This window comes from Musa acuminata, chromosome BXJ3-2 (genome assembly GCF_036884655.1).
Source record: "Musa acuminata AAA Group cultivar baxijiao chromosome BXJ3-2, Cavendish_Baxijiao_AAA, whole genome shotgun sequence".
In the NCBI taxonomy this organism is placed as follows: domain Eukaryota; kingdom Viridiplantae; phylum Streptophyta; class Magnoliopsida; order Zingiberales; family Musaceae; genus Musa; species Musa acuminata.
The window spans coordinates 28,340,634-28,356,190 of NC_088350.1; the positions used below are offsets into that span (position 1 = coordinate 28,340,634).

Genomic DNA, 15,557 nt, shown 5'->3' on the forward strand with positions numbered 1-15,557 from the left:
TGATATATTATTATTGAGTCAAGATTTATGTTATTAATATTATTTTAGATAAAATTTATTATAACATATTATCATTATTGATGATAGTGAAGATTTAAAGTGGACTACGATCCCGTGATTTTTCTCGTATTAGATTTTACACGTAAAAATTTAATATTTCAATTTATGATTAATTTATTATTCTAATTAATATTTAATTTTATTAATAAATTAATATTTTAATAAGAAACCCATTTTAATAAAAAAAAGAGAATAATTATTCCACTATATACTCGTGCAATTATTCATCATTACAAAGTGAAGTGGTTCTTACTGGGCATATCTAAAATCTCTTGTCGAACTCTCAACATAGGTTTCATAATGTGAAGCATAATTGTATTACATAGAACAGGATTGGAGAAACTTCAATGTGATGTGATTGGCTTGGGGTCGAATGCTTGCACATCCAGAAATTTTGATTCTCAAGCACCAAGTAATATTCTTATACTGCTCCTTATCATTGCATGCTACAGCTATTTTCCCAGCTACATTGGATCACAATCATGTTCATTTATCTTATAATTTTGGCAAGCTTCTTCCATTGTTCAAGATTCTTCAAAACGAAACGTGCATATAGGCATATTAGTTCTGTTTGCAACTACAAACTAGTCTTAAAACCAAAGACAAAGGCAAGACTGATTTAAACCTGTCCAACAAAAATCTTAGTCAACATAATTCTCATCCTTTTGTGTTATTTGAACTGATTCCAACTTGAGCTAAGGCATATGTCTACACCTATGTCTCTCTTAGAGAACTGTAAGACCACTTATTCTGCAGCATCAAACATATAGATGCATTATATACGTGCACAATCAAATTGGAATCACACTGTTTCTCCTTCATCTTCCGGGGCATCCAATGCAAAGCTCTGTCTCGACATCAGTATGTTGACCGGGTATGCCAACTTCCTTGGTAGCAGCAAATGGTAGCTTATATTGTAGCTTGCATGCAATTCAAACATCAAAAATGATCATCTCAGGTCAAACCATGGAAATGCTTAATTTACTTAACGATGGATAAGATGGAATCACTTTTACATCGATTGATTTGATGTACCTTTTCACGTTAAAGATTTGTATTATACTTGCATAGGATAACATAAATGTTATTTGGCAGGGTTTGGAGAGATGTTCTACCTTCTCTTGATGCTGTGCAAGCTGCTCTTCTACTAATTGGTACTGAAAACAACACATCTACTTTAGCTTATCAATGTCTTCAATTAGAAGTAGACAGTAAATTGCCCGGTGACTTGCCCTCCAATTCATGCAGTTCTTCAAGAGAACATGATTCTAATTTTTCACCTAATATTTTCCTTCATCATATTTTTGGATTTAGAACCCCAAAGTCAGCAAAATTTAAGCGTTTTAAGTTACTATACTAACACAAAAAAATAGAGAATGAGTAGAAGGTTGAAACTGACCATATAGAGGATTCAAGATGCTCCATCTTCTTGACCATATTTGCAGCTTCATACCTACATGGCTTCAATTACAAAAATTAAATTTTAGGACATTATACAGAAATATTTGTAATGAGACAAACCATTTTATTATTATTCTTTTTCTGAAATTGGAAAACCTATCAAGATTCCATTCAAAGATCCTTTGAACTTTTTTTCTTCTTCTTTATGAATCTCTCAACTATAAGAAAAAAATGACCTTACAGAGGAATTTGATGTCTTCACATTCTTTTTTTCTCTCCTTATCTTCGCAACCTTTCAAGAACATGTTTTTCTTCCCTTACTTGTGAGGTCAAGTGAGGGAGAAAGGGAAGCAGCTAAAGAACCGGAATGAATGCTTCAGGATTGAGCAATTAAGGATCTCTTAAGGTGCCTTCATGCAATAAAACCTTAAATGGAGTTGGAATGCAGACCTGCTTATCATGTTCTATGACACTGCCGCTGGTCCTTTCTTTTGCTTGTCCTCTGTAACGGTCAAGTATTTCTTGCATACTGATGTGACAAAAATAATATTAGAACCATATACACAATTATGCACGACATGAAAGAGAGAGAGGGGGTCGGTTGAAACCCTAATGATCAACATCATGGAGAAAGGAAGAGGGGGCGGGGAAGGGAAGGACCTGGAGGTGGCGAACTCGTAGAGCTTGCCGCGGGCGGAGAAGATGATGAGGGCGATCTCGGCGTCGCAGAGCACCGAGAGCTCGAAGGCCTTCTTCAGTAGCCCGTTGCGGCGCTTGGAGAAGGTCACCTGCCGGCTCGTCGCGTTCTCTAGCCGCCTCAGCTGCGTCTTCCTCCTCACCATCCTCCACCTTCAGCCACGGAACGACACGGGAAGGGTCGAGAGCGGATCACCACAAACGGCAAAACACCGGATTTGGTTTGGGGATTGGGCGTTTACCTTCCTTGTCCGGTTCGTCCCTTCCTAAAAGAAAGATGGAAACCGCCCCAGTTTGCGCTGCGGTGGAGGCACGTCTTTGGCCACCTGTAGACGGTGGGGTCCACTGCCGCGCCTCGTACGACAGCGATGGGAGAAAATGCTCCGGCGGCCAGCAGGTACGCGTCCGTACGATCCCTCCTTCTCTTCCCCTCCCTCAACACCCCCCCCTCACCAAAAACCACCGGCGGGGCTCCTCCTCCCCCCGCGCCGGCGGCTTCTCTATCTATTGGTCTCCTTTTTCTTCCCTTCTGCTCCATCGTTTGCCGACTCACATAGGCCGGGCATGGCTAGCGGCGAATCCATGAGGACTCTTCACGAATATTTCTTCTTGTTTGCGTCTTCGTTGGCCAAATTGGGCCGCCAAGCACCACTTCCCATGGATCACTTTCATGTGAACCCCCTTCCTGTCTCCATCTAGACATACTTAGCTATATCTAATTCAATCAAACTATTCTTTTGGCATCACAGTTGGATATCGATAAACGATCAAGAATTAGATGATACCAGAGGAGGATTCACGTTTGGATCATGTAACTTGATCAAGAATTATCTGAATATTTCTACTGTAATCTTCATTATGTTAATTCAGTAATGTCTTGATCTAAATTTTATGGTAAATAATAATCAATACGGTGCCAATTCATGTTGTAGACATAATAATAACCACTATGGTGGCAACTGTGGAACCATCAAAGCTCCCTTGTGATCATGGGAGCCAATCTTTATCCACAAGCAAAGAGAAGAGGACTTGCTTCGTTCGTGTAATCTGCAGTCAAAACGAAGGGTGAGACTTCGTATTTTTCTTACATGTAGTGAGTACGACTAGATGATGGATTGAAGTGGCCGAAGCATGATTCTTGGATCTTGTCCCTTTGCAGTCTCCCTTCCTGGGAGCAGATTGTGTTCCACGAGTCGAGAGTCTCAATTAAAGGAGGAGGAGGAGGAGGAGGAGTTCTGCTATCAGTCCTTTGTTGACATGGGGTTTCCGGTGGGCTGCTCCGAGCTGATCGTGCCATTAACGCTCCTCCGCATAGCTTTGCTCCTGGGCCACCTGCGACGCCTCCTCTTCCTGGTCTTCGACGTCCTCCCCTGGCCCGACAACTCCAGCAGCATTAGCCGCGGCAGCAGATGGAACCAACCGTTACAGTCGGCGTCGGCGACGCTGACCATCGGAGGGGCGCTTCCGGTGGTGAAGTACGAGGAACTGCCGGAGGCCGACGACGGTTGCGCGGTGTGCCTGTGCGAGCTGGAGCACGGGGACGAGGTGCGGCGGCTAAGCAACTGCCGCCACGTCTTCCACCGTGGCTGCCTGGACCGGTGGGTGGAGCACGACCAGAGCACCTGCCCGCTCTGCCGGGCTCCACTCGTCCCGGTGGAGATGCGCTGGGCCTCCGCCACGGATTCTTACTACGACGACGACGACGACGACGACGACTGCTTGTCGATCGACTCTTCTCTTCATCTTTAGGTAATGGCGTCATACAATAGCGTGATCTCTGCACTTTGGCTCTGCTGATCTCTACACGGGGAGTTCACGTCACTGATCTAAAGAAAGCTATTGGTTTGAGCAAGATGAAGATTCAAGAGACCTCATCTAAAGTAGCTAAATCTTTCTTCTTCAAGTCCTTCCTCTCTTACACTCATCAGTACTCAACATCTCAGCTCTTGGACTCCTCCATGCTTCTGCTTCCATGAAGCTCCAAAGACCATAATACCTCTGCTTCAGATGAGGTTATGTCGAGCAGTGTCACCTTTCAATCACTCTCTATGAAGACAACTTCTTTACCACAGTATCATCCACAAATTTGGACCAACTCCATATCTCAATGTGCAATTCAATCTGTCAACAAAGCCACCAATGCAACATTACACTGATTTCCTTGAACACATCTTATTCTTCTCAGACATCTAATCCAATACAAAGGCAATTGGTGACAGAACATGACTGTTCTACAGGAACTAATTTTGTCTGGCCAAATAAACTATTTGTAAGAGATGCTTATGTAAGATTTAAAGAATATTTTCTTACAAAAAATATTCATGTAAGAAATGAAGATGGAAAGAGAACTAAGGAGTAATAGTTAAACTACATGTATTAGATTTGATCCATAATTTAATAGATTAAGTATTTGGATAGAATTGATTTTGTTTTTCTTGTTTTAGGGACACTTATAGTTATCGGAAGTAGCTTGACTATCGAATAAAATGACTTGATCTGCCATGTTTATGATAATTTCAAATTTTAGTTTTGGGTTTCCGAACATATTTTCATTTTTTTTTCAAAAAGAAACATCTCAAATAAATATTGATGTTACATTTATGTCCTAGCCGGCACTTTGGCACCATGTAGGCGACATATGATCGACATGTCGACAACATGGGGCAGCGTAGTTTTAACATTGCCGACACTTTTGTATCTCGACTAAGTCTGACCCATCAATGCATGTTCTAAATTTAGAGCCCCACAACGCCACATTCCTAGTTAGGCCGAAGAGCAATATATAATTGCATCCCGTAATAATCGTCGATTTTGGGAGTAACGATCGATAGAGCCCACTTTGAAAGGTACTCCTATGGTACATTTCACACATTGAGAAATTTCTTTTAATAGCTTGTCCAAATTGTCTAAATCCAATATTGACTTAATCGTGGAAGAGACATTGATCGAAAACGCCCTCGACTTAGTTTTATAGGTTTGACATATTTAGGTCAGCAAGAATTAAAATTTGTATTAAAATTGACATGGGAGGAACCTCATTGGCTTCGAAAATCACTTTCAATTAGTGTTAAAAGGTGGGCCCATGAGGTCTCGACTCTCCTATTGGGGGCACTAATAAATATATTTAGTCTCACATGGATTAAGGTATAGACTTAACAAGGCTTTATAAGTACTAACATTATCCTATACTTTGACGTTTTTTGGATGATACCTCGAAAGGGATTTCCATATAGGTTCATCTAAAATGGAGAATTCCTCGTGATCCCTCGTACGCATATGCTGATTATAATAATTTATTATTTTTCACTTGATAGAACTAAACTCTAGTATTAAAGAGAAGTTGACAAAGATTAGTGATCCACTTATTTTAGTTTGGTAGATTTGGTAGAGAAGAAATGGTTGATCCAACATTACCTATCTACGAGAGGACAAAACTTGAAGCTTTAGGCAACTTGATGTTGACGTTAATTAGCACATTCAAATAGTTGAATTAGAGACAATCCTTCTTAATTGTCTATTTTTATCGATTAACCCTCCTGATTGTGATGTTATTATGTCAACGCACGCATGAAACCATCCTTTTCGACATCTTCTCACATTGCATCATGTCCCATTGTTCTTTGCAGCTGAACTAGCAAGAACACAACTCTCTCTTCTCCTCTCTTCTTCGGTACAATATTTCGTCAACACAAAGCATTTTGTTGCGTCTTATAGCAGACATACGAAGCATTTGGTTTATGCTTAGAAGCTATATAATTGAATGGTGGCATCAAAAAGGCAGCTCAGCTACTAAACCTTGCGTACGATTCCTTTTCATCTCGATGGAGAAAGCATCATAGAATTAGATTACTCTTGCAAATTTGGACGTAAACTCTTCTGCTGTCGCTGCAATGCAATCTGTGAGTTAATTCTGTCCAAGAAACAATGTGATTGCTGACTAATATATGCTTCTTGAAAGCATATCTTTTTGAGTATGTTGATGACAGCAACTCAAAAGCATATCTTTTTGAGTATGTAGAAGGATAGGCATTGATCATGCCATCCTTGTGATCCTGCCGTCATATACGGCCTAATTAATACCAATAAAGCCAAACCAAGTTGATAGAACGCAAAAGAAATACTTCATCCCAAACTTTCTTTTTAGCTTTTCTTACCTCAATATGCCTTTCTTACATGGTGATAATTGATTAGTTATAAGCCAATTCGATGATTCCAAGATTATCATAGCATCCTAAATCTTGCTTTCTCAAAGATGAACATCACATATCATCTTAAATCCGATGGTCAAGCAATTGAATTAATCTAATATATTTTCGATAATTATCTAAGACTCGATCGAGAGAATTTATCTTTATAATCTATACCTCTCATTTAGTATCTATTTGTTAGAGTTCGAGTATTCGATGCTAGTTTGATAAATTCAAATTAAATATATTTGGACATACTATTTTGTATAATATTTATCATCATTGGTCATAAAATATTTTCTTTTTTTAATAAAAACTGTTGTTAAATTAATCGAAAAATAATAATCATATTAATAAAACAATGATCTGAATCAAAAATCAAAAATAGTTTTGAAAGTGGAGTTTTGGTATGTGTTTTTGTACCAACTGTGGTTAAGCTATGAGTGGAAGATGGAATTCCAGCCTTGTCCTGTGTGTCACTCCTTGGCATTCATTGATGTGTGGCATTCATGAGACTCTTCACCTCAATCTTATCTTGTGTTGCCCAAATCATTTGGCCAATCAAGGAAACATCTTCACAGACAGTCTCTTGAGATGTCATGTCATGCTGTCATCTGTTTGGGGTGCACTGACAGCACTGCACACATCTCTAATGGACTGCCCAAATCCACCCCCATCTTTGATGGCACCATAAAAACACCTGTACTTTTTCTTACAGCTCATTTAAGGTATGGTTTTATGTTACTTAACATCAATGTCTTCTCAGTGTAACTCAAAGCTCAATCAGTACCTAAAATGACTTGGAATTCTCCAACAACAACAAAAAAATCTTTTTTTTCTCTGCAGTGTGCTTCAATTTTCAAGTATTTAGTAGTGTGTCATATTTCTCATTTGCAGATTATATTCTAAATATTACTTTTTTCGACGGAAAAATAAAGCAAAAATACATGAGTATTTTCCTAAATAGAAATTAAATATTTACATATTTAATTTTGAAAATGAGAGATAGTTTGTAGGAGAAAAAAAAAAGGGGTCTTTGAAGGGAATTGATTTAAATATTTACATATAAATAATTGCAGTGTACATATTGTTAAGTGTCATTTTGTTATCAGTAATGAAATTGACTGATTAAATGTGAAAAATATGAATTATGATAAAAATTTATGAAAATAACATTTAATTTTGCTATCAATAAAATGGGTAAACTTAGATGCGATTCGGGCCGTTGACGTGCCCAATTCCACGTGCGAGGCCTATTAGCATCCACCGTTGATTTTATTGACGTGACTAATCTCACGTGCGAGTCTTATTTAGGATCCACCGTCCACGTCAACGTATGTCCACCGAGAAATCACGGGTAGATGTTGTCTGACGTCATCTATTTTGTCGACATCTATCAGGTCTCCTCCATATCTACACGCCTTCCGTTCGTCTTTGCGTCGCACAGTCATAGCCTTCTTCCTCGCAGCTCACATGGAGTCCTCGCAGCAGCAGCAGCAGCAGCAGCAGCGCCTCGACGACAGCTTCTCCTACGGGTGGCTGGTGAGCGTCAAGCCGTCCGAGCCCCTCGGTGACAGTCACCGCTCCGTCGACACCCAGGACGGCGGCGGCTCCTTCATCGAGCTCGACCCCGGCTACATCTCCATGCGTTGGACGGACGACGGCCACGACTTCGACTTCAGCCTCCCGGAGCCGCACCACCAGGCCCAGGTCCAAGCCGACCAGATCTTCTCCGACGGCCACCTCCTGCCGCTTCACCTCCGTAGCCCGTCCGCCGGGGAGGCAGGCAAATCCCAGCCGACGTACTCGTGCGCGGTGCCGAGTCGAGCCGCCTCGGCCAACTCGTCGCCGCTGTTCCACTCCGCGAAGAGCTCGCCCTACTGCGCGAGCTCATGGTCGCCCAGCAGCAGCCTCGCCTCGAGGAGCGGCAAGTTCCATTCGCAGCTCGTCAGGAGCTGCGCCAAGTCGCCCAAGAAGATCCTGTGCAAGTACTTCTGCTTCCTGATGCCATTGTACAAGATGGTGAAAGATTTCAGACGGAGTTCTTGGAGATCGGTAGGCAGCTGCAAGGACTCGGCGAGGAGCTCTCCGAGGACGAGCAATGCCTTGTCAAGCATAGATTGGTGCCGCAGCAACGCCGATATCTCGATCTACGATGCGATTCTCCACTGCAAGAAGTCAATTGCAAGTTCGAGTGACACGAGAACTGTCTGAATTCAGAGCTGCAATGGAGTGTCATCTTAAGTCCTGCTTTGGAATTCTTTCATGAACAAGACAAGTAAGAGAGGACCTGCAGCTGGGCATGGCTAACAGGGGAGGAGGAAAGCTGCATGTTTCTCCTTTGTCTCATCTTGTAGATTTGAAGAACTTGTATACTTTGGTGTGATGAGGAAACACCTCTTCTGTTTCTTTTGTCAGTCGATTTTTCTGTTTAGCATCTCACTCGCTCAACCCAAAGAACAAATATTTTACTCGATGATGAACGATCAGAGGTTCTGATGATCCAAGAAATGCCGATTTGACATAGGAACTCTCCTTTTGCAATCAGTGACAGGCATGAGAGAGAGAGAGAGAGAGAGAGAGAGAAACAATTAGAACAGCCAAGAGTGTGCCTCAATCTGATTCATGCCTTGGGTCCTTTCAAATCATATACTCTGTTCAGAAGTCAACAAGAAGATCAAATCTTGATGTCAATCAGTTCGTATTACAGTGATCTACAGTAGCTAATCATGGCAATTAAATATAATCCGAGTACCAAAGGACGTCTCATTACCAGGAAAAATCCACTGTTTTCTCAGTACTGCTCGATGAGATACAACTACTTAGGCCCCCATGCGGTGACACATTCCATAGCAAAAGCTTCCTCCCATTCATGCTGTAGGATGGAGATCAATCCGGTGGCTGTCATCCGCCTGCTCACTCTATCCCCAAAGCACGCGACGCCAATGTCGCGGTGTGCCGACAGGCGTCAATTTGTGATGCACAATCTGTCTTCGATGAGCACCGAGCGTGTGAGTTTGCTTGAGGATATGGAGTGAAGGCGAGGGAAAGGAGCCACTCACCCACTCACTGTTTCATTTGAGGCCGCGGATGCAGAAAGCGAGGAGAAGGCAGACAAGTGCTGGGCCATGGAGTCTGTCCTCACAAAAAGATGAAGACAGCTCTTGGTGAGATCTGGATCGTTCCGGCTACAGGCAGGAAGGTGGAAGGAGGGCAACGGGGTCAGCTCGGGACCATACAGGTCACATGGCGAGAGCGCTAAGCAAGGGAACAAGGAGACGATGATGCGCACACTGTGTTTGTTCTTTTGCCTGGCTCTTCCGTCCTCCTCTCCGCCTGCTCCTCGGGATCGTGGGGGACCGACAGCCATGCCGCGAGTGAACTCCTGTGACGAACACGCAATGCAAGTCAGTCTTCTGAAGCACATCTCTCTCTCTCTCTCTCTCTCGCTCACATACACACACACACACACACTGTATCCTAATGTGTTCATCCAACGTGGTGACTGCAACCACGCGGCGCCATTAGCGAAGCGTGGAAGCAATATGCCACCCATTCTCATGTAAATACTATATTCACTGTGTTATTGTATACTGCGTATTCTGTGTGGCAAACAACGCACTGGTGTTGCTTTGCTTGGAGGAAAAGAAGGATGCCTTCTTGTCACCACTTTATGAGCCTCAAGCAACATATACACATCACAGGATTTCTTCTATATTCCTGGTGATCCAGGAACACAGAGATCCATGTGCTCCCTACCTGTGCACCTAATTCCCAGTTCACCAACATGCGAGCTGCTTCCTTCTGTTCTCCTGTGATCCTTCAGGGGCTTCAACTATCCTCCTCATGGCAACAAATCAGCTTGCGACAGCAGCGGTGGCGGCGACTTGAGCTTCATCGACACAGCAGAGGATGTGCGGCAAGTGTGCATGCTGCCCACGAAGAAGAAGGCATTGATGAGGAGAACATACAGTGCAACGGGAAGATGGAGGTGATGGTCGGGGTTGATAAGGCATCTCCGGCGAGGATGGAGTGGAACAAGCACTACCGCCACAAGTTCTTTGAATCAGATTCCTGCGATATATCGGGGTTGCTGCAGATTGATCCGCTCAAGGAGCAGCCTACAGTGGGGGTAGGGTTGACGGTGAGGGTGTCGTTGAGTGTTCCGGTGTCTGTGCTCGTGGTCATGCTCCATTTCATGGACGCAGCGGAGGGAGTTCGTCATCTGCTGCAAGGAAATGGGGGCAGTGATTGAACAGCACATTCATGATATGCACATAGAAATTAAGCAAACTACTTCATAGTAAAAACCTGTACTACTAATTGCTTTCTTTCAATAGACAAACTGTTTTCTGTGAAAAAAATCTAGTGTAAACTATTTGGAATGATGGAAACAAAGTTTGATTTGAAACCAAACATGGAGTTCAGGCATCACAACTATTACAAGATTAAAAGAAGGAACAATGTAGTGCATCAAGTTCCTAGTAATACAAACAGGGTTAAAAGGTTGGATACAGATTTATGCTAGCATTGGAATCTGCACAGTAACCTTTGAAGTGGATAGCAAGGGAAACAATAATATTGGAAGAAAACACAACATACAGAACTGTAGAGTATTCAGTGGGAAAGGATGGAATTGAAAATTCCAATGCATGATTGGCAACATAAATGTTGGTACTAACTGACATGAATTACATGCACAATCCGATCAAAATTACAAGTGCATAAAGAAAACTAACCCAAAACAAGGATCAGTGGCTTCACTTCAAGCAGTTCCTGCAAAAGAAAACTTAATCAAAACATCTAGTAACACCATCTTCACCCACCACTGCAAGAATCTTGATGCTTACATCCAAGACAGCCTGCACAATGCAAAACCAGCAAGAAATCTCACTAAAATATGTGATGCAAAAAGATACACAAGAAACAAAAAGATGCATCATATCATAACCGGTGCTAGCCTAGAGGTACTTTGGTAAATTGTCATTGATTTGTGGATAACTTACCGCTTGAATGATGGACATTTTGGTGAGGAATAATTGGAAGGATAGGGGCTGAAATGGCCCAACAACCTGATGTGGGATAGCTTTAGATGCAGCTAAGTTACAAACAAGGACTTTGTATATTTATGATCGCATGGACTAATAAAACATATTTCCATTTGTTTTTTTATCATATATTTTCAAGAAGGAATGCATAAAACATAAAAGGGTCATTTCCCTGAAAATCATCCCCCAAAACCGCCCCCCCCCCCCCCCCCCCCCCCACCACTTCCTTCCTTCCTCTTTTTTTTTCTCCCAAAAGGTGCCCTTGTTTTTGTTTTTCCCATATAGTGCACCTATTTTCTATAATATCGTAAATGCTCTTCACTTCCCTTCCTCGCTCATCACCTTTGCCCTGCACGGCTACCTTATGCGCATGACTCCTCAACAGTTTGGCGACCTCGCCACGACCCTCGCCAATGATGTTGCATCGTCGCCCACTTGTGCCCGAACAGCGACCAATGCCTGTGGGCCTCGTGGCCTCCAACAACTCGATCAACCCCGACCGAGGCCAAAATGACAATCACAGCCAGAACTCCATTAGAAAGGCGGTTGTGGCCGAGTTCCAACGCCACATCAGCACCAGTCGTGACCAAGCACATGCCCACAAGGACCTTTCCCGTCGCGTCCCTATCTCCCGCAATGCCCTTCTCCCACCGTGCCCTTAATCTGCGATGCCTGTGCGATCGTCGCCCTCAACGGGGCCATCGCCCATAACAAGGCGACATCTCCTCCAAAGACTCTTCACAACCCCTCCATCTCCGTCATGCGTGGTTTTCACCCGCATGTGTGAGGTAAACCTACATAACCTACAAGCACAACAGGCAAGGAAGGGCGCCGCATAGAGGTGGCGAGGCCTCAAAGTGGGAGCATGGGGCGAAGGCGACGACGCGACGAGTGAGGAAGGGCGGGTGATGCCGACGGGGCAAAGGCAACGGTATTTACAGGATTACTGAAAATACAGACACTATCTGGGAAAAATGAAAACAGAGAACACATTCTAGGAAAAAAACAAAAAAGTGGGATTTTTTCAGGGAAATCACCCAACATAAAACCAGCTATATGATGTTCCTGCATACAATATCATGGGGATCTTTCTAACATATGGACATGAATCAGGCACCTGATAAATTATCATGAACACATCATAAATAAAAGTTGCTCCTAAGTACCATGAGAATACATTGTAATTTAGAACAAGAAATTTCATTAGCATCAAGCAAATATGATTCAGATATAAGATCAAGAAAAACGATAACTCAATTGTAGGTGTGATAAATGTCATTTGGCAAGATGTTGAATGTTTTGGCATCAATTGATGTACTAAATAAGCAGGAAACCAACACGACATTCATGCATGATTCTTAAGCTTCGAAAGCATGCTTTACTATCATCTCAGCATCAAGCACAATTTGTAGTCAGACATAATAAAAAGTATTGCCATATTGTTCATCCAATGAATTAGTTCATGCTTTAACTGCAAGTCACAAGTGGGTTTCACTCATTTGAAAGAGAAAGAAGATATACACATACCAATGGTTTTCTGCAGTAGACAAGTTTTAAATGTTCCAGGACACAACCTTCTAGCATCCATCTGTTCCATACATCTAAACTATGGCTGCAAATACAAATTCCAAGATCTAATAATGTAAAGAGGATAAAAAATTAAGCCTTGCGGTAAACTGAATAAAAGCCAAGGGGTACATTAACCTGCAATAGTTCTTGAAAGGAGGAAAAATCACAAGTCAAATACATTAACTGATAGGACTTCATAACCTAGCCTTCCCATACATCTAATTCTTCACCAGCAACAACAGTCTAACCACAAATCCTCTAATCATGAAGGTTTTCTTTGGTTGCTAAGGTTTCTGGTTGTTTGTGCTTAGCCTTGTTAGTCATCAAGTTTTCTCTTGTTCTAAAATTGCACCATATTAATCCATTTTAAGAACATGAAATCAAAGAATGCCACTGCTCCTCTACAATAAACTGAAAACAAGGTAATCATACTAACCAGCAGAAAAAGACTGTAATCCAAGTTTGTCCTGGATAAATAAGTGTTGATAAGCTGGATTTGTTTTTCCTTTCAGAAGTAGGGTCATTAGTGGGATGTTCTAATGGAGTACCTTGCTGCTAAAAGCAACAAGGAACTTTTGCAGCAGGATCTCTTTTTGTTGCATTAGGTATTGTGTCAAGGGAACCAGCCATCTCAGAAACCCTCTGTCGAGCTACATGAAATCCTAGATTATCTCTTGCATGCAAGGCTACAACAAAGTCATCTTTCAGCAAATCAACAGGTTTTTTATCAAGCTCTGGACTCAACTCCACCTGTTTCCTTGACTATGATTCCACCGTTAGGTCAACAAGACATACTTGCTTATTTTTAGGATCCTGGTCAGGAGAGGCAAATCGGGAACTTTGATCCCTCCCACTTATAGCGGCACCCATCATCTAGACGCCACCTCCTCTGCGCGGTTGGCATCGACGTGGACGAGGCGGAGGCCGAGGTCGGCAGCGAGGGCGAGCCGAGGCAGACGGCGAGCTAACAGGGGCGGAGGCGGCGCGGGGGAGAAGGGCGAGGGAGTGGAGAAGTACGGCGGCGGCGCACTCGATCCGGCCGCCGGACAGGCCGGTGTGCTCCACCGCGGCGGCCTGCCTCTGTAGGGTCTCATCGCCTCGGCTCATCTCGTGCCACATCAAATAAATGGAGGTTAAACATCGATCCGGACCGTTGATTTCTGAATCCAAGGCACAATGTCAACCAGATTCCCTTTTTTCGCTTTTGTGAATCTCAAAGCACAACCATTAAACGAGCGATTTATCGACGGAAAAAAATTCGAATATAAATTTATTTATTTATTTATTTTTGCATCTCTGCTTTCATTTTGCTTTACGATAATCTTATTCTATAAAAGAACAATTTAGTTGTTCTATAAATAAAATTTAGTTTTATATATATATATATATATATATATATATATATATATATAGAGAGAGAGAGAGAGAGAGAGAGAGAGAGAGAGAGAGCAAAGCAAAATAATTGTTACTTAGGATTTGAGACACAGAGGTGAATGCTCATCAATTGTTTGTGGGTGTAACCTGCGCGGACCACACAAACTCTGCTTCAGGTGGTAAGCAATGAATCACTGCAGCTCATCGTGAAAACTACGATGAATCTCTCTCTCTCTAAGGTAGGACGATGGGAAGCTCCAACTAAGCCTCTCTGGCCCTGTTCGGATAGGAATGCGACGGCTCGAGGAGAAGAATACGGCACAAATGGGGCACACACTGCTCACTGATTACTACCCAACAAAGCTAGGGGAAGCAGTCGTTCCACCAGCCGCTGCCATCCCGCCCCTCCCCCCAAGAAACGAGAGCAGCAAAACTTCAAACAGGTGGCCGGTGGCCTTCAGTACCCGCTCGACTGCAAACTGTAGCCATGCTCCTGTGGATGTGCCGACTTCCGGCACTGTCAGGCCAACAGTTGCATGGACCACGTCGATGCATGGCCTTCTCCCACGGCCATGCAGTCCTCATCGCACGGCATCTCCGTCTTAGGGGTCCCCGACCCCCCATGGTTTACTGCTCGACCCCTGCACCGAGTCCTGGCGGTTTACAGTGGCCATGTCCGCAAGCTACGTGCGTATTCCTGGACCACCAACCCTGTCACTGCATGATGAGTCGATACTTCTGATCCATTCTTCCCTCCACTCTTTTCCGGTTTTGCCTCATTTGACAGTGAACCAATTCAAGATGAGCGCATTAAATCTGTCTTGTCACTTTGCATTTGCTAGCTTTGTGTTGATGTCGACAATGGCATGCAGCTCCTTGACTGCAACGTACGAGTTCCCTAACTAGCTAGTAACGATGTCTTCTAAGCTTGAAAGATTATTTATTGCGTGAGCCCTACGACTATTGCTTTCTACTTGTCGACTCGTCCATCCGTCCTTTCAAGCTTAGGAGGAGGAGGAGGAGGAGGAGGAGTGCAGAAACCCTACTTTACAGTCAGATACATGAGAGTGCTCACGAGCTATACTGTTGCGTGTTGTCGTCACAAGTAGATCAAACAACCATGGTTAGGTGCTCTAGTGTTTACTTTGGAACCTTCCAAGGGAGCGAAGGCCAAACAGAAGAAGTCCTTCCTAGGGCAGGCAACTACTGATGTCCCACAACG

The 15,557-nt window shown here is 43.1% G+C and overlaps 3 protein-coding genes and 1 long non-coding RNA gene across 26 annotated transcripts; 2 read left to right on the plus strand and 2 right to left on the minus strand.

Moving 5' to 3' along the window:
* Positions 1-650: 650 nt before the first annotated feature.
* LOC103975771 (MADS-box protein SOC1) lies at positions 651-2,710 on the minus strand. Of its 10 annotated transcripts, none has more exons than XR_010494550.1 (6): positions 2,400-2,710; positions 2,122-2,310; positions 1,912-1,990; positions 1,460-1,513; positions 1,176-1,217; positions 651-980 (listed from the first exon to the last, which is right to left on the minus strand). XR_010494550.1 is itself a non-coding variant. In XM_065139936.1 (6 exons), exons 1-5 carry the CDS (start codon positions 2,693-2,695, stop codon positions 1,208-1,210), a joined length of 636 nt encoding a protein of 211 aa, XP_064996008.1. In that variant the 5' UTR covers positions 2,696-2,710; the 3' UTR covers positions 651-980; positions 1,176-1,207. The 10 variants fall into 10 exon arrangements, 8 of the variants coding, with proteins under 8 accessions (XP_064996008.1, XP_064996010.1, XP_064996005.1 ...); XR_010494549.1 differs by having other exon boundaries at positions 1,176-1,351; positions 1,460-1,521; XM_065139936.1 differs by having other exon boundaries at positions 1,460-1,521.
* Positions 2,431-4,234, plus strand: LOC103976303 (brassinosteroid-responsive RING protein 1-like). Of its 2 annotated transcripts, XM_009391502.3 has the most exons (3): positions 2,431-2,554; positions 3,090-3,222; positions 3,317-4,234. In XM_009391502.3, the coding sequence occupies exon 3, from the start codon at positions 3,415-3,417 to the stop codon at positions 3,904-3,906; it is 492 nt and encodes a 163-aa protein (XP_009389777.2). In that variant the 5' UTR covers positions 2,431-2,554; positions 3,090-3,222; positions 3,317-3,414; the 3' UTR covers positions 3,907-4,234. The 2 variants fall into 2 exon arrangements, with proteins under 2 accessions (XP_009389777.2, XP_064996013.1); XM_065139941.1 differs by having other exon boundaries at positions 3,090-4,234.
* A 3,419-nt stretch (positions 4,235-7,653) lies between these two features.
* Positions 7,654-8,820, plus strand: LOC103975770 (probable membrane-associated kinase regulator 6). The gene has a single exon (XM_009390848.3). The coding sequence runs from the start codon at positions 7,818-7,820 to the stop codon at positions 8,556-8,558; it is 741 nt and encodes a 246-aa protein (XP_009389123.2). The 5' UTR covers positions 7,654-7,817; the 3' UTR covers positions 8,559-8,820.
* A 187-nt stretch (positions 8,821-9,007) lies between these two features.
* On the minus strand, positions 9,008-14,067 carry LOC135631165 (uncharacterized). 13 transcript variants are annotated; one of them, XR_010494310.1, is made up of 6 exons: positions 13,398-14,067; positions 12,920-13,004; positions 11,351-11,416; positions 11,084-11,206; positions 10,104-10,572; positions 9,008-9,729 (listed from the first exon to the last, which is right to left on the minus strand). It is a non-coding gene; the product is annotated as an uncharacterized LOC135631165 (long non-coding RNA). The 13 variants fall into 13 exon arrangements; XR_010494309.1 differs by lacking the exon at positions 11,351-11,416 and having other exon boundaries at positions 9,008-9,331; positions 9,407-9,532; positions 9,637-9,729; positions 12,920-14,067; XR_010494308.1 differs by lacking the exon at positions 11,351-11,416 and having other exon boundaries at positions 9,008-9,335; positions 9,407-9,532; positions 9,637-9,729; positions 12,920-14,067.
* Positions 14,068-15,557: the final 1,490 nt, after the last annotated feature.

Bases quoted from the DNA above. Each gene is read 5' to 3' on its own strand.
- LOC103975771 (XM_065139933.1), bottom strand. From the start codon at position 2,695: ATGGAGCAGAAGGGAAGAAAAAGGAGACCAATAGATAGAGAAGCCGCC. The intron at 2,311-2,399 runs GTAAACGCCCAA...CCGTGGCTGAAG, and splicing joins GGACGAACCGGACAAGGAAG to GTGGAGGATGGTGAGGAGGA. The intron at 1,991-2,121 runs GTCCTTCCCTTC...TTGTCACATCAG, and splicing joins TACGAGTTCGCCACCTCCAG to TATGCAAGAAATACTTGACC.
- LOC103976303 (XM_065139941.1), top strand. From the start codon at position 3,289: ATGATTCTTGGATCTTGTCCCTTTGCAGTCTCCCTTCCTGGGAGCAGA.
- LOC103975770 (XM_009390848.3), top strand. From the start codon at position 7,818: ATGGAGTCCTCGCAGCAGCAGCAGCAGCAGCAGCAGCGCCTCGACGAC.